We start from the raw sequence: 14030 nt of genomic DNA on the forward strand, positions 1-14030 counted from the left end.
GAGTCTTGCGTGCTCTACGAGAGTTTGAGGCCCGGAACGTTGTTCCTGAGGTTGAGCATCTGCTTCTCCTGGCGCGCCTTCTCCTCCTTGAACGCCGTCTTGTTGGCCTTCTTCTCCAGGCGTCGCTCCTGCAAAATGCAAACGTCGGGATTATTAGCGAGCATGCGGGGGGGGGGCGATCCTTAAAATGTATCGATATTTTTCTCTTTTTCAACCCAAATGGCCAATTTCCCCTTCAATTTTTGGGTCCCGGACACATTTTGGTGTGCCCCCGTTACAACAGACAAACGTTTTTTTTTGGGGTGGGGGGGGGTGTGAGTGTGTTCGACGGGCAGGTGAGCGCGGACCTTGCGCTCCTCCTTGACGGCGTTCTTGCGGGCCTTCCTCTGGTCCTTGCTCTCGTCTTTGCGGCGCGGCAGGTCGGCGGCGCGCGGCAGGTCGGCGCCGTCGATCCCGCCCATTCGCTCCAGCCGCCTGGCGGTGGGACCTTTGGCGGGGAGGACGTCCAGGGGGACGCCCGTCCTGGCGGACACGCGGATGGGCTTCGCCTAGAGGGGGTGGGGGGTTTTAATGGGACAAAAAAGTGCTGCTGCTGCTTCTTTTTATTATTGTTATTTTTTGGAATGGGACAAAAAAAAGTGCTGCTGCTGCTTCTTTTTCTTTTTTTTTGCTGCTTCTTTTTCTTTTTTTTTGCTGCTTCTTTTTATTTTATTTTTTTAATGGGACAAAAGTGTTGTTGCTGCTTTTTTTTTCCCCCCTGCTTCTTTTTATTTTATTATTTTTATTTTTTTAATGGGACAAAAAAGTGCTGCTGCTGCTTCTTTTTATTATTGTTATTTTTTGGAATGGGACAAAAAAAAGTGCTGCTGCTGCTTCTTTTTCTTTTTTTTTGCTGCTTCTTTTTCTTTTTTTTTGCTGCTTCTTTTTATTTTATTTTTTTAATGGGACAAAAGTGTTGTTGCTGCTTTTTTTTTCCCCCCTGCTTCTTTTTATTTTATTATTTTTATTTTTTTAATGGGACAAAAAAGTGCTGCTGCTGCTTCTTTTTATTATTGTTATTTTTTGGAATGGGACAAAAAAAAGTGCTGCTGCTGCTTCTTTTTCTTTTTTTTTGCTGCTTCTTTTTCTTTTTTTTTGCTGCTTCTTTTTATTTTATTTTTTTAATGGGACAAAAGTGTTGTTGCTGCTTTTTTTTTCCCCCCTGCTTCTTTTTATTTTATTATTTTTATTTTTTTAATGGGACAAAAAAGTGCTGCTGCTGCTTCTTTTTATTATTGTTATTTTTTGGAATGGGACAAAAAAAAGTGCTGCTGCTGCTTCTTTTTCTTTTTTTTTGCTGCTTCTTTTTATTTTATTTTTTTAATGGGACAAAAGTGTTGCTGCTGCTTTTTTTTTTCCCCTGCTTCTTTTTATTTTATTATTTTTATTTTTTTAATGGGACAAAAAAGTGCTGCTGCTGCTTCTTTTTATTATTGTTATTTTTTGGAATGGGACAAAAAAAAGTGCTGCTGCTGCTTCTTTTTCTTTTTTTTTGCTGCTTCTTTTTATTTTATTTTTTTAATGGGACAAAAGTGTTGCTGCTGCTTTTTTTTTTCCCCTGCTTCTTTTTATTTTATTATTTTTATTTTTTTAATGGGACAAAAAAGTGCTGCTGCTGCTTCTTTTTATTATTGTTATTTTTTGGAATGGGACAAAAAAAAGTGCTGCTGCTGCTTCTTTTTCTTTTTTTTTGCTGCTTCTTTTTATTTTATTTTTTTAATGGGACAAAAGTGTTGCTGCTGCTTTTTTTTTCCCCTGCTTCTTTTTATTTTATTATTTTTATTTTTTTAATGGGACAAAAAAAGTGCTGCTGCTGCTTCTTTTTATTATTGTTATTATTATTATTTTTTTAATGGGACAAAAAAGTGCTGCTGCTTCTTCTTTCTTCCCCGCAGTGAAAGGTGCAACGTGGTACTCACTGATGATGCTCTCACAGTCCCACTTCTCCTCCGGAGCTCCGACGACCAACATTTCCATCTCCTGCTCCTCGTTGTCGTCGTCATCCTCGTTCTCCTCTTGTAGGACGGGAAGTTGTTTTGGGCCCAAGTCGTCGGGCCTCAGAGCCCTGAAGCGCAAAGGGCGTACGAAGCATGCGATGAGGACCACCACCACCACCACCACCACCACCGCCGGCGTCGCCGCTGCGACAACAACGCAAGAAGCGGCCCCACGCACTCTTTGGCTTTCTGGGCGAAGTAGTCCTTGATGACCTCCTCGAGGCGGGCGCTGTCGGGAGCGAGGTAGCCTTCCAGCTCGGCGTTGTCCAGGGCGCCGATTTCATCCTCGTCAAACTGCTCGTAAAACTAAAACAGGGCATTTGCGCTCAATGTGCCGTTCTTTTGGGGCCCCGGGTGAGGTTTTTTTTTTTTTTTTTGTCATCAAAACAAACTTGAGAGAAAAGAGGGACAACGCTTGCTCATTTTGAAGTAGAAAAAATAAATACGACGGGACGAACATCTCATCAAGAGAGTCTTGCCCCTAACTTGAAAGTCACCGACTCTTACTTTTATTTGCAAACGCCGACGCTTTTACTTTGAAAAGCATCAATCAACAATTTGGCCAACACGTTACAGACGTGAACCGTCAACGATCTCAGTTTGTGCATTTTCAGGACAATGATTCGGGAAATAGAAAAAAATAAAAAATAAATTTAAAAAAAAAAAAAAAAAACGGATTCATTGCAAAAATAATCGTCAGAATAATTGCGTCTTAAAATCACAAAACGGGCAAAAAAGGGCAAAGCGGCGCGCGCACCTTCTCAAAGCGGTCGTCCAGCAGGGTGAGCTGCTCGTTCCTCCGCATCACCGACGACGTCATGGAGTAGTCGGTGAAGCGAGTCCCGGTCTCCTCGTCGTCGAACGGGAACTCCCGAGCGCTGCCGCCCTCCTCGTCCGAAAAGGCGGAGCCGGAGCCGTCGTCGTCATCGTCATCGTCCGCGTCCTCCCACGAGTCCCCGTCCGCGTCCTCGTCTCCTCTGTCGAGCGGGCGGCGCGTCAACGTGCGATAGGTTGGAGTCCAACCTTTACCGAAAGAGCGACGGGCGGCGGTCGGGACTCACCGGACGGGGGCGCGGCCGGCGGCGTTGGCTTTGGCCATGAAGTCGTCCTCCAGCGCGTTGTCGGGGTCGTCAAAGTCAAAGTCCTCGTCCAGGGCGGCCACGATGTCGGGGTCCATGTCCAGGCGCGGCCCTGACACAGTCACAAGTCGGGTATTTTCTTAACTCTTTGAAATGGAACAGCACAAAAGAACAAGGCGCTCGCGGCAAGGGCGCCGCCCCCACGAGGGGAGCTCACCTGAGACGGGAGCGGCTTTGTTGAGGAGGCCCACGTCCTCCTCGAAGTCGGAGGCGAACACCGACGACGGCAGCCGGATGCTCGCCGCCTGCAACGAACGCCGCAAAGAGTCACCGGAGGACCGCGACACCGGAAAAGCAAACGGCGGGACGGAAATCGCATACTTGACTCACTTCCCGTCTAAAATATCTCTGACATCAACACTGCCGATATATAGATTCCGATGACATGAGATCATGGAGGCGGTGACAGTCGATGAACTTACGGGTAGTGACCGCTCCTTCTGGTCAGCGTCGTGCTCACCATCCCGAGCATCATCATCATCATCATCATCATCATCATCAGCGCAAAGGCGCGGCGGCGAGGGTCGGGCGGCCAGAAGCTCCGTGCGTCCGGAAGCTTCCTTCAGGTGCTGCAGGTAATCGTAGTCGTCGTCGAAGAAGACGCCGAAATTCCTCTGCTCCTCCCGCCGCTTCTCCGCGTCCGCCTGCCACGAAGACGCGAACGTCCGGGTTCGTTATCCACACAAGGCTTGTGCGGCGAGTGAACGCCGTTGTCATCAGCGGGGGGTGGGTCACTGTATGGGAAGGCTTTTGAGGGTAAAGCCCGGCAAATCGGCGCACCTTGGCGGCGGGCAGCAGGACGTGCTGGGGCGCTTTCTCATCTGCCGCCAGGGGGTCCCTTTGGCTCCTGTGCACCAGGTGGAAGGTCAACGCCTTCTTCTTCTCAATGAAGGACTTCTTCTTCCGGTGAGGCTGTCAGAAAAACGCACGCAAGAAGAGCGTCCCGCTCGCTCGTCAAACATCTCATAGTGCTGCTTTGACTCGGCTTGAAAGGGGGGGGCGGGGGGGGGGGGCAGGAATTGAGACTGTTCATGACAGATAAGAGTCATTTCTCCACATGATCTCCAAATAAGCTCATTCGTTATGTGAGTGGTGGCTGACCGGTTAACTTCCTATTACAAGTCTCAGACCATTCAATTAGTATCGTTGCTGATATAATAACAATAATAATAATCATACATTTGATTTATAAGCGCCTTTCAAGACACCCAAGGACACTTTACAATTCTTTATGCCAGAGGTACATTCTTTTAAACCAAATAAGTCCTCAAAACGTCTGATTCGTTCAATGTCCTGGAACAAGTGAACACTTGTATTCGTCAACGAAAAAAAAAAAAAACGACACTCTTGCGAACAATAAGACTTTGTCGAAGAAAGATCTAGAAAGTAAGCAACTTGATTAGCAGTTAGCGCCAGCGAGCATCAAGGCTAGCTTGGTAGCTAGTTGGCAAAGACTGGTGCGAATGTGTTTGCCCACCATTTCCTTCTTGCCTTTCTCGGGGTGGGCTATACGCTGAGGTCGTCAAAGCAGACGCTGCAGTATTTTGCTCCCTCTCAAATTTAACGTCATGAAGAGTTAAAAAGACAACATTGGGCCAAGATGTTGGATCACGTTGAGTCCGAACGCCGCCATGCTGTCGTCGCCAGCGGACGGAAACATTACGCGTCCAACATAAGGGGTGCTTACAAACTCAACTTCGCGTTCGATATCGATAATGCGGATATTATAGGGTTGATATCCTCTAAATCATGACACGTTTTCAAAAAATTAAGAGGGACGAAGAAAATTCATCTCGTAAGTGTGCTCAATTCTCGACTGTCTTTATATAATGTCGGGATTGGTACGGTCCGGATTTTTTTTTTCCCGTCAACTTTATTGACAGCCACTTAAAACCACGTTCTGAGACCAAAAGAAAAAGAGTCGGAACCGTTATTATTGTTCTATTTTTTTTGTCTGACGGTTTGGTTCTATTGAGACGGGACACACAAAATTCAAATTCTTTCAAACTGGAGCCATTTTCCTTTCTTTCATTGTGGCCATTTCGCATCACCGGCAAACAATTTGGTGAATGGATTACTGCCCCCTGGAGGATTATCTGTGCAATGTATGGCTTTCAGAGCAAAGTTCCCATGCATACGCGCAGATTCACCAATTTATTTGACCCGTCGTTGCTCTCATTTGCCGAAAAACTCTCACTCGCCGCCTGTGCACACAGGCCAAAACACTACGGCCAAAGTATAACTTGTGGCATCCCAGTGCCAAGGAACTCTGTAAATGGAGGGATTTCTTGCCGTACTTTTCCACCATCTTGTGGCCCCCCCCTCTTGGAATCGACAAGACCCACGTGGACCTGACAGAGCTTCACTTTGGCTTCACTGACTATTGTCATCATATATTTCGATGATTTTGTTTAGTATGAGTGATTAAAAAATATCGACGTGTAGCACTTGGAACGGTTAAAAAAAAAAGACAAGCCACAAAAAAACAAACGTTTCACAGCTTTATTCACAATTTATTGGTTCATTGTGGTGACAGAAAGGAAATCAAAAAGTACCAATCAATCGCAATTTTTAGCCCTCCAACCAACATCTCACATTATTTGCGCCATTTCTGCACCATCAGCGGACAGACCAGAAGGCGGCTTACAACACAAAAAGAAGGAACGTGTATTTAATATGTCCGACTTGGACGAGAAAGGGGACGTTTGTTCTTCTGCTGGCTTTGCTCACGGCGTCTTCTCACACGTTCATGGACAAGACCAGGAACTGACAGAGGGAAGCAAAGAGCAAGTCGAATGAAAAAAACAAGAGGAGCCAAACAAATCGAAACCTCGATACATTCCAGACCCACCCGTGAAAGAGTGAAAATCCGCAACAATGGGGTGAAGGTTTGCGCGAGCTTACCTGCAACATGTTCATTCGAATCCGGCCCTTTTTGTGATCATCCATAGCCTGGAAAACTCCTGAAGAAAGGGGGCGGCGGGGGGGGGGGGGAGGGGGGGGGGAAGCAAAAACAATGAATGGTTGCCCGTCATTCCGCTCACAGCGTGATGATGCTTGCGGCTGCGGGACGTACGGAACATGTTCTCCAGGCGGACGATGCAGGTGAGATAGTCATCAAAGTCGATGCCGTACTTCTCATCGGCAAACCGAAGGCCGAGGAGCTGCAGCAACTGATTATTCAGCTGCATGCCTGCACGACGCGCACACACAACGGCCATTGGACGACTGAAGATAAGAGGCGGTGGAACTAAACCTCTCAAATCTTTTGACCAAAAAAAAAAAAAAAAAAAACGTCCGCGCCAGCGCTAGTCCAAACATACCGTATTGATACATTTACGTTCGAAACACAGCTGTGAAGAAAGCGCATTCTTGCAAGGGTGCGGGTGAGCCGGGGTCTCACCTGCGGCTTTGAGGGCACTGCGGAGCTCGTAGGAGGACATCTTGCCCGAGCGGTCCGTGTCAAAAGAGAGGAAGAGCATCTGCAAAACCACGCAGAAGAAGAAGAAGAAGAAAAGAACCAAAAAGGAGGCACCGGAGCCGAAAGCGCGAGAGGCAGAAGAAGAACCGGAAGAAAGAGAACCAGAAGCAGGACCGGAAAGAGCGAGAAGGAGAACCAGAAGAAAGAGGCGGCGCCAAAAAGTACAAAGAGAAGAAGAAGCGGACAAGGTCAACACCTCCCGTCACGCGGCTGCCGGCGGCCGTCGGCCGGGCTCTCACGTACGATCCACTTCTTCATCTTCTCCCAGAAGACCTTGAACTCCTGGAACTCCATCTTGCCCGTGTTGTCCGCCTGCCGTTCTGAGTTAAAGGAAAGGAGCAACCGGGCAACGCCTGCGTCCGACTCACTCGATCGGGCCGCCAAAAAAAAAAAAGAAAGAAAAGGGAAGGATACGTCCATCAGGTTCATGATGCTGTGGCACGTGTGGAGGCTCAGCCCGTCAAACTGGATCTCCTTTCCTGAGGACGGAAACACAGCTCGGCGACGCTCGTACTCGCCCAAAACGAAATTGAAACCCGCGGACAAATTTGCGAGCCCGCCAGCGGCTAACCGGGCTAGCGCACGCGCGCCGGGCCGACGTGTGGACGTACGGCTGCTGAGGACGCCGTTGAGCAGCTGCTGCAGTTCCCTGACGGAGATGGCCCGGTCCTGCACGCCAAAAAAAAAAAAAAGACGTTTTTGGGCCAACTTTGAGACGGCCGACGCAGGCGCCGGTACCGGGAGACTCACCGATCCGGCTAGCTGGTCGAAGAGTCTCCTCAGGCCTTTCTCCTCGTCCGTCTCGTCCTCGGGGGCGCTGGGCGGGGGCGGCTGCGGGGGGGGGAGAGAACCGATCAAACACGGCAGGACCTAGCCGGCGCCGGGTGATTGACGCCCCCCCGGGAAGGTGCGCTCACCTCAGGCAGGTCCGCGTCCACGTCGCTGCCCATCTCCCTGATGACAAACGCAAACAAACGGTCACATTCGGTTTCGATACAGATTCGGATTCAGATGAGTCAGGGGATTCAAAACAAAAAAAAAAAAAAAAAAAAGGGTTCATCCGATCATGATTGCGGAATGATTTGGCAAAAGCATTTTCCATCTCGCTTGACTTTTTTTTTTTTTGCATTTGCTCATTTGGCGACGGCAACTCCGAAGCAATCGTCCAATTTGTCGGCTCCACGAACGACACACTCACAGGGCGGCCACCTTCTTCTCGGAGAAGATGCGCACCAGGAAGTCGGCCTCGCGGTGCGGCTGGAAGGTGGTGGGCACCAGCAGGTAGCGGCCGGGCGGCAGCGTGAAGCGCTCCGACACCTCGCGCAGGTTGATGTAGGTCTTGCTGCGAGCTTTGGACGCGTGCGTGCGGAAGAAATCTTTGCCCTGCTGCTCGGCGCTGTTGGGAGCCTGGGCGACAAAGGCGCTCTCTGGTCAAGAAGCCGTACGATCGGGCAAAAAAAAAAAAAACGCGCCGGCCGTATCGCTCGTCTTCAACTGCGTCCGGTGGAGACGACCGTATTTTCCGCACTAAAAGGCGCACAATTTTTTTTCATATATTGGTCGCACTGGATTATAAGGCGCAATCTACAACGCATCCACTAGATGGAGCGACACTCCTTCCGTTCGTTCGACTCGAGAGGCGTTCACGAGCGCCTCGGAAAAACGTCAATTCACGATGAAACTCCGAAAAAAATGGAAAATAATTCATCAAAACAGAAAATCAAGCGAGGAAATCACAAAATAAATTCGATAGACCTCGTAGACGGCAAATCCGATGGTCTCCAGGTCCATGCCCTCCTTCCTCAGCTGCCGTCGGTTCTTCTGCATCAGCGCGATGACCACGCTGCACATGTCGTCCTCGTCGTCGGCGTCCGCCAGCTCCAGCTTGAACTGCGGGTTGGTCCAGAAGGTGTCTGCCCAAATGACGCGCGACAAACGCTCAGGCCCCCCCCCAAAAAAAATCACACGGAAGCCAGTCCAACAAGTAGCAAGTGTCTCACCGATGAAGTTTCTGCAGCCGCCGGCGGTGGAGCCGCGGATCCACTGGCCCTCGAACAATTGCGCCTCCCAGTGACGCTTGGTGTCGTCGCTCAGCGCGTCCGGCGTCATGTTGCAGATCTCCACCTTGTCGAAGTTGGAGCGAAAGTCCTCAAAAGTCATCCTGAGCGCACGCAAAAGAGAGATTCTTGAAACGCAAGCCGACAACTCGGAAACCTTTGGTCGTTTTTCGCCGGGTTTGACGGCGATGCGCATTCCGCGCAAATTAAAAAAAAAAAACAAAAAAAAAAACACGGGAATCATTTCATGAAATAAAACCACCAAATAATTGGTTTAAATAGGACCCCCCTCCCACCCACACCCACACACAAAACTATCAATTTGGGAATCTCCCGTTTCGGTTGTTTCGGGAAGAACAAACGGAGTCAAAAAGACTGACCAGAATTCGCCGTCTTCGGAGGCGTGCTGCAGAATTCGCCTTTTCTCCGCTTGGTCCACGTAGTCCCACTCGCGGGAACTGCCGGCAAAAACAACAAAAGGAGCGGTCGCCAGGCAGTGACAAAGCACCGTATCGACCCCAAAAACGGACTGGTCACCGGCCAACATGAGCGGATTTATTACACCCCCCCCCTGAAAAATGGACTTTTATCAGTCGATGACAGGACACGTACATAAAAACAAACAAAAACAAGACTGGTCAATGACGATGAAAAAAATGGAGCGGAAAAATGAAAAGAGTGGTCGCCATCCAATGTCAGGTGAGATAAAGAGCGGTCGCCATTGACGGACGGCCCTACCCGTCGCTCCAGGGTCCGTTCCACTCCACCTGACCCCAGGGGTTCCTCACGCGCACCAATTTGACCCTTTGACCTCGGCAATTGACCTCCTGCAGGCCGGTGATGGAGTAGGCGTGACCTTTGACCAGGCCGCTGCTGGTCTTGGCCTCCGACTCGGCCGAGCTGCTGATCTGCAAACCCAAAAAGTGTGAGAATCGTCAACACGTCAGGCTTTTAGTCTTTCGTTTGTAGTCGCGCCGATCACTCTGACGGACGAAACGTCCGTCGCTTTTTTTTTTTAAAAAGCCTCCCGGTCATTGGGCGATCGTCGGTGACGGGATGCTCGTTTCCATCCCTTTCTTCAAAAACAGGACGCGAGTTCAAATCGGCGAGACGGAAAAAGGAATCAAGCGATGACGATTCCGTGTCTGCTTTGGTCTCGTCGGTGACGGGACAGAAAATCGTCTCAAAGGATCGATGCCTTTCAAAGTAAAAGCGGTTGTCTGATTTGGAAAAATACACCGTCGATGCGTCCCTTCAAGCAAGGGGTGCGGCCTCGTCGGTGACAATTAAAAGCTTTGACTCCAGCTCCAGAAAGAACCTGCGCCAATGCTTCTTGCCAGTGTATTCATTTCGTCTTTGCACGTTCCCGTTCAATCGGCAGACCGAGCTGGGCTTCGTCAGCATAATTTCTTTCTTTATTTATTTAAGTGTTTCTATCTTTTTCCGTTCGTCGGCAATGAGCATGAGAAAATGGCAGCAAAAGTTTTTTGTTTTGGAAAAGGCCGATTTTTCTTCCGAAATCCAGAGAAAATGAGCTTTTTGTCAAAGCGTGCATTTCAAGTTGGACACTATTTTTTTGCTTTTGTGACATCTCAAATACCTCAACAATGCGTTCCTCCTCCAAAATAATATTACAAAAAATGTTTGTAGGGCAAAATAATTTATTTGCACGTAAGACTATTGAACTATGAACAGAGTGCAAATGGACTTTTACACCACTGCCACCTGGTGGCCATTTTTTTTTTTTTTTACTATTTCACATTGCAGTCAAGCCTGCTTCTTCAGTGAGAAGTTGCATCAGACTCTCTTGCACCCCCCCCCCCCATGAAAAACGTGATTGACGCCTTTAGACGTCATGGGGAGGCGGGGGACTATTGCGTTAATTGACGCTCTTTAGACGTCAAAGGGTTTGATTGAGTTAAAGACGCTTACGTCGATGGAGCATCCCATCATGGATCCTCGGTCCAGCGCCTTCTTCATGATGCCAAAGAGTTTGGCGTTGGATTTTTTGGTGTCGTGCATCTCGCCCACGCCGCCCGTAAAGTCCTCCATGGCCTCCATGGTGCTGCCGCCCTTCAGAGACTCGTAGCTGCCGTGCAGCCTGCGGACGGACGGACGCGGCAAATTATTCACTCGCTCGCTTGGTGGAGCCTCACCACGGCAGATGGTAGCTTTGGTGGAGGAGACCAGCTGGGGCAGCCGCCGTGGCGCTTACTTGGCGTAGGCTTTCTCCAGCAGGGCGCTCCAGAACTCGTTGTTGGAGGCCGAGTGAAGCAAGATGAGCTGGCCGCGCACCGACGGCAGACGGTCGTCCACCACCACGTCCAGCCACTTGTTGTGCTGCCAAAACTGACACGGAAAAACGGGCCCGCTCGATGAGTGCCCCCCCCCGGCGGGCAGGGAGGCGGGAAAAACTCTTCCGAAAAAAAGGAAAAACGTACTCGACAAATGTCAACACCGAGACAATTTGCAATTGCAAGAAAAATGGAGTCGATCGTTCGCTTTTGTGGGACAAATCAAACAACGCGGCGTGCCAGATGTGGGCGATATTTATTTTTATGAATATTTATTTATTTTTTCCCCCCGAGTTCTCGCACTTCCTGTTGAATTTGCCGTTCGCTGGTTTTGCGGCGTCGTCGAACGGTCGTTTTATCGAAGAAATGTTTCTCGACGGATACACAGACGGCCGATGGGACGGGCGTCAACCTGGAAGTGGAAGATGCCGGCGTAGCGCTGATCAAAGTCCTGGTCGTGGGGGACCACCCGGGCCAGAGCGTCCTTCTTCAGAGTCAAGGATGCGATGGCGGCGAGCAGCCAGCAGTCGCCTGTGGAGAAGCGCACACGCAGTTTTAAGTTGAGTTAACCCGTTCACTCCTCAAAGACGTTTTTAAACGTCTTTTCGGACTTGGCCCAGAATTGGCTGGGACTGAATGAGTTTTAATGACCGGCAGTTTTTTAATGGAGTTGTCAGTAGCTTGAGTTTAAGTCGGAGTGTAATATATACGTTATTTATATCTACTTTTTTTCCACGGTATTTTTTTTTTGTCCCGTTTTGACCTTTTTTTTTTCTTTTTTTTAAATTTCAGTTTGTTTGAACGAGTTTTGAGCAAACGTTTGGTTGTTTTCATCCGTTTCAGTTGCGGTAGATGCTCCGCTTGATGTTTTTGAATCAGATTTTGGAGTCATTTTAGTTTTGACTGATACTCGACATCACATGTGTCAAACTCAAGGCCCGGGGGCCAGATGTGGCCCCGCCATATCATTTTAAGTGGCCCGCAAAAGCAAATCAAAGACGTCAACTTCCATGATACTTGTTCAAAATGCGGACCAAAATGTCCAATTTTCATCCGTCATAAATCAGTGACATATTGTAAGCATTTTCTTGTGACCAAACCCCCCTCGTTACAGTTACTGAAACAAGAGTTGAAGGAAACGTTACTCTCGACTTCTTTCGATGGTTTCAGTCATCGTGGTCCTACAAGGGAAACGGTAATTATAACGTGGCCCGTGACAAAAAATGAGTTTGACACTCCTGCTCTACATGGCGCATTTGTTGCGTGCGAGAAGTTTCAAATTTAAGGTGCTACATTTTTCCCCCACATGCCTCCGGAGTTGTTTTGGGATTTCTTGACCTAAGTACCTGTCCGGAGTACTTGAGCCGCAACACTGGTGGCTATGTACGTACCCAGCTGTCCCTGGCAGATGTCCGTCCGGGTGGCGTCGCCCACGATGAACTTGGGGTTGGCGCACAGCTCCTGAGGAGACAAAATGGGGGATGGGGTGGGGGGTGAGGAGGACGACGACGACAAAAGAATGAGGGGAATGAGGAGGAGAATGACGAGAACAGGTTCAGTGACGTGTCAGCGAAGGGCAGGTATGTTCACATTCCGAGCTTATCAATCCAAAAACACACACAGACTACACATTTCTAGGTGGGGTGTGTGCGCGCGCACAGCGCGTAGTAAGTCGGCGGATGGCGGAACACGGCCCCGAGCCAATCGGAGCACTCGGAAGAAGCTCCGCGCCTCTCCTTTGCCAAGCAAAAAAAAAAATTGCGCAACACTTGACAGGTCCTGTCGCAAAAAGACGCGCGCGCACGCACGCATGTGCCGTGTCTTTGATAGGTCACATGACAAACAACGCACACGGACACACGCACACACACACACACCCTCAGCCGGACGCATGGATCAAAATGCCGGTGGAGCAAATCCCTCCGCGCACAAACACGCAGAAACGAAAAGCGGCAGACACATCCATGCGACAGTTCTATTTTGACGTCTCGTTTTGACACGAGCAAAGCAACACAAATGGGTCACCCGACACACGATACTGTATTGGCCCGAATATAAGACGTTTTTTTTTTTTTGCATTGAAATAAGACGTGAAAAAAAAAGTGAGGGTCGTCTTATATTCGGGGTCTAGACATCATACACATTCACGACGCTAGATGGCGCCAAATATCATCGAAGCGAATGCTGAACTTGACTCCCCCAGGCCAAAGTGAACCCCCGTCACGAAAAATAAAAAGAAAAATAGCGGTCGCACGAAGAAGAAAAATTAAAAAAATAGCAGTAATAAAGAAAAGAGAATAACGGAAGAGACAACAGAAAATGGAGAAACGTCAGCGACAAATCTGGAGAAAAGTGGGTCGAAGATTGGCCAGGTTAACCGGCAGCTGAGGAGAAGTTACGGTGTAAACTTCAAGATGCTTTTTCTCTCAAATATATTGTTATAATCATTTGTTTCAGATGTACTATAATTATTTTCTGTATAAAAATTAATTTTGGTGTTCCAAAAGTCTTTTTTTCAAACTTGAGTCTTGAAAAAGAGGGGCTCGTCTTATAATCAGGGCCGTCTTACATTCGGGCCAATATGGTACGTACACATGCAAGCGTTGTGTCTTTGATTGTTCATCTGGCATTCTCTTTGACGTGACATTTAGCGCGCACATACCCGAGGTAAGACCGTCTTCGATGTGCCATAGTGCCGGCGGGGGCGGAAAACGCGCGACTACATACCGGGGGCCTCTTCCACTCCAGCCGGACGGGAACGGCCTGGCTGAAGAAGAGCGACGAGTCCTCGGCGGGGAAGTCGGGGTCCTCGAACAGGACGCGCCTCTGCAGGCATTCCTGACGCAGCTGGCCGAAGGAGCGGCCGTCCATCTGCGTGTCGATGGCGTCGCGGCCCCCCGCCGGGGCGGACCGGAGGGGCATGATGCTGGCGGCTGGACGAGACGGCGGGGGAGTGAGGCGGCAGCGGCGGCGGCGGCGGGGCCGTTTGTCACCTGCGCCGCGCGACGTTCTCGGGTCGCCCC

General features: G+C 49.4%; 2 protein-coding genes across 2 annotated transcripts; both read right to left on the bottom strand.

Moving 5' to 3' along the window:
- Positions 1–6: 6 nt before the first annotated feature.
- Positions 7–4845, bottom strand: ltv1 (LTV1 ribosome biogenesis factor). Its single transcript, XM_019864515.1, has 10 exons — positions 4653–4845; positions 3956–4087; positions 3598–3819; positions 3333–3420; positions 3098–3227; positions 2794–3013; positions 2215–2342; positions 1912–2104; positions 348–548; positions 7–128 (listed from the first exon to the last, which is right to left on the bottom strand). The coding sequence occupies exons 1-10, from the start codon at positions 4653–4655 to the stop codon at positions 15–17; spliced, it is 1431 nt and encodes a 476-aa protein (XP_019720074.1). The 5' UTR covers positions 4656–4845; the 3' UTR covers positions 7–14.
- An 818-nt stretch (positions 4846–5663) lies between these two features.
- Positions 5664–14030, bottom strand: capn9 (calpain 9). The gene is made up of 19 exons (XM_019864510.1): positions 13735–14030; positions 12399–12468; positions 11420–11538; positions 10929–11062; positions 10646–10814; positions 9452–9621; positions 9094–9171; positions 8657–8817; positions 8412–8569; positions 7855–8063; positions 7574–7610; positions 7407–7487; positions 7268–7325; positions 7071–7135; positions 6900–6968; positions 6579–6657; positions 6252–6368; positions 6080–6138; positions 5664–5941 (listed from the first exon to the last, which is right to left on the bottom strand). The coding sequence occupies exons 1-19, from the start codon at positions 13927–13929 to the stop codon at positions 5915–5917; spliced, it is 2055 nt and encodes a 684-aa protein (XP_019720069.1). The 5' UTR covers positions 13930–14030; the 3' UTR covers positions 5664–5914.

This window comes from Hippocampus comes, unplaced genomic scaffold (assembly GCF_001891065.2).
Source record: "Hippocampus comes isolate QL1 unplaced genomic scaffold, H_comes_QL1_v1.1 scaffold371, whole genome shotgun sequence".
In the NCBI taxonomy this organism is placed as follows: Eukaryota; Metazoa; Chordata; class Actinopteri; order Syngnathiformes; family Syngnathidae; genus Hippocampus; species Hippocampus comes.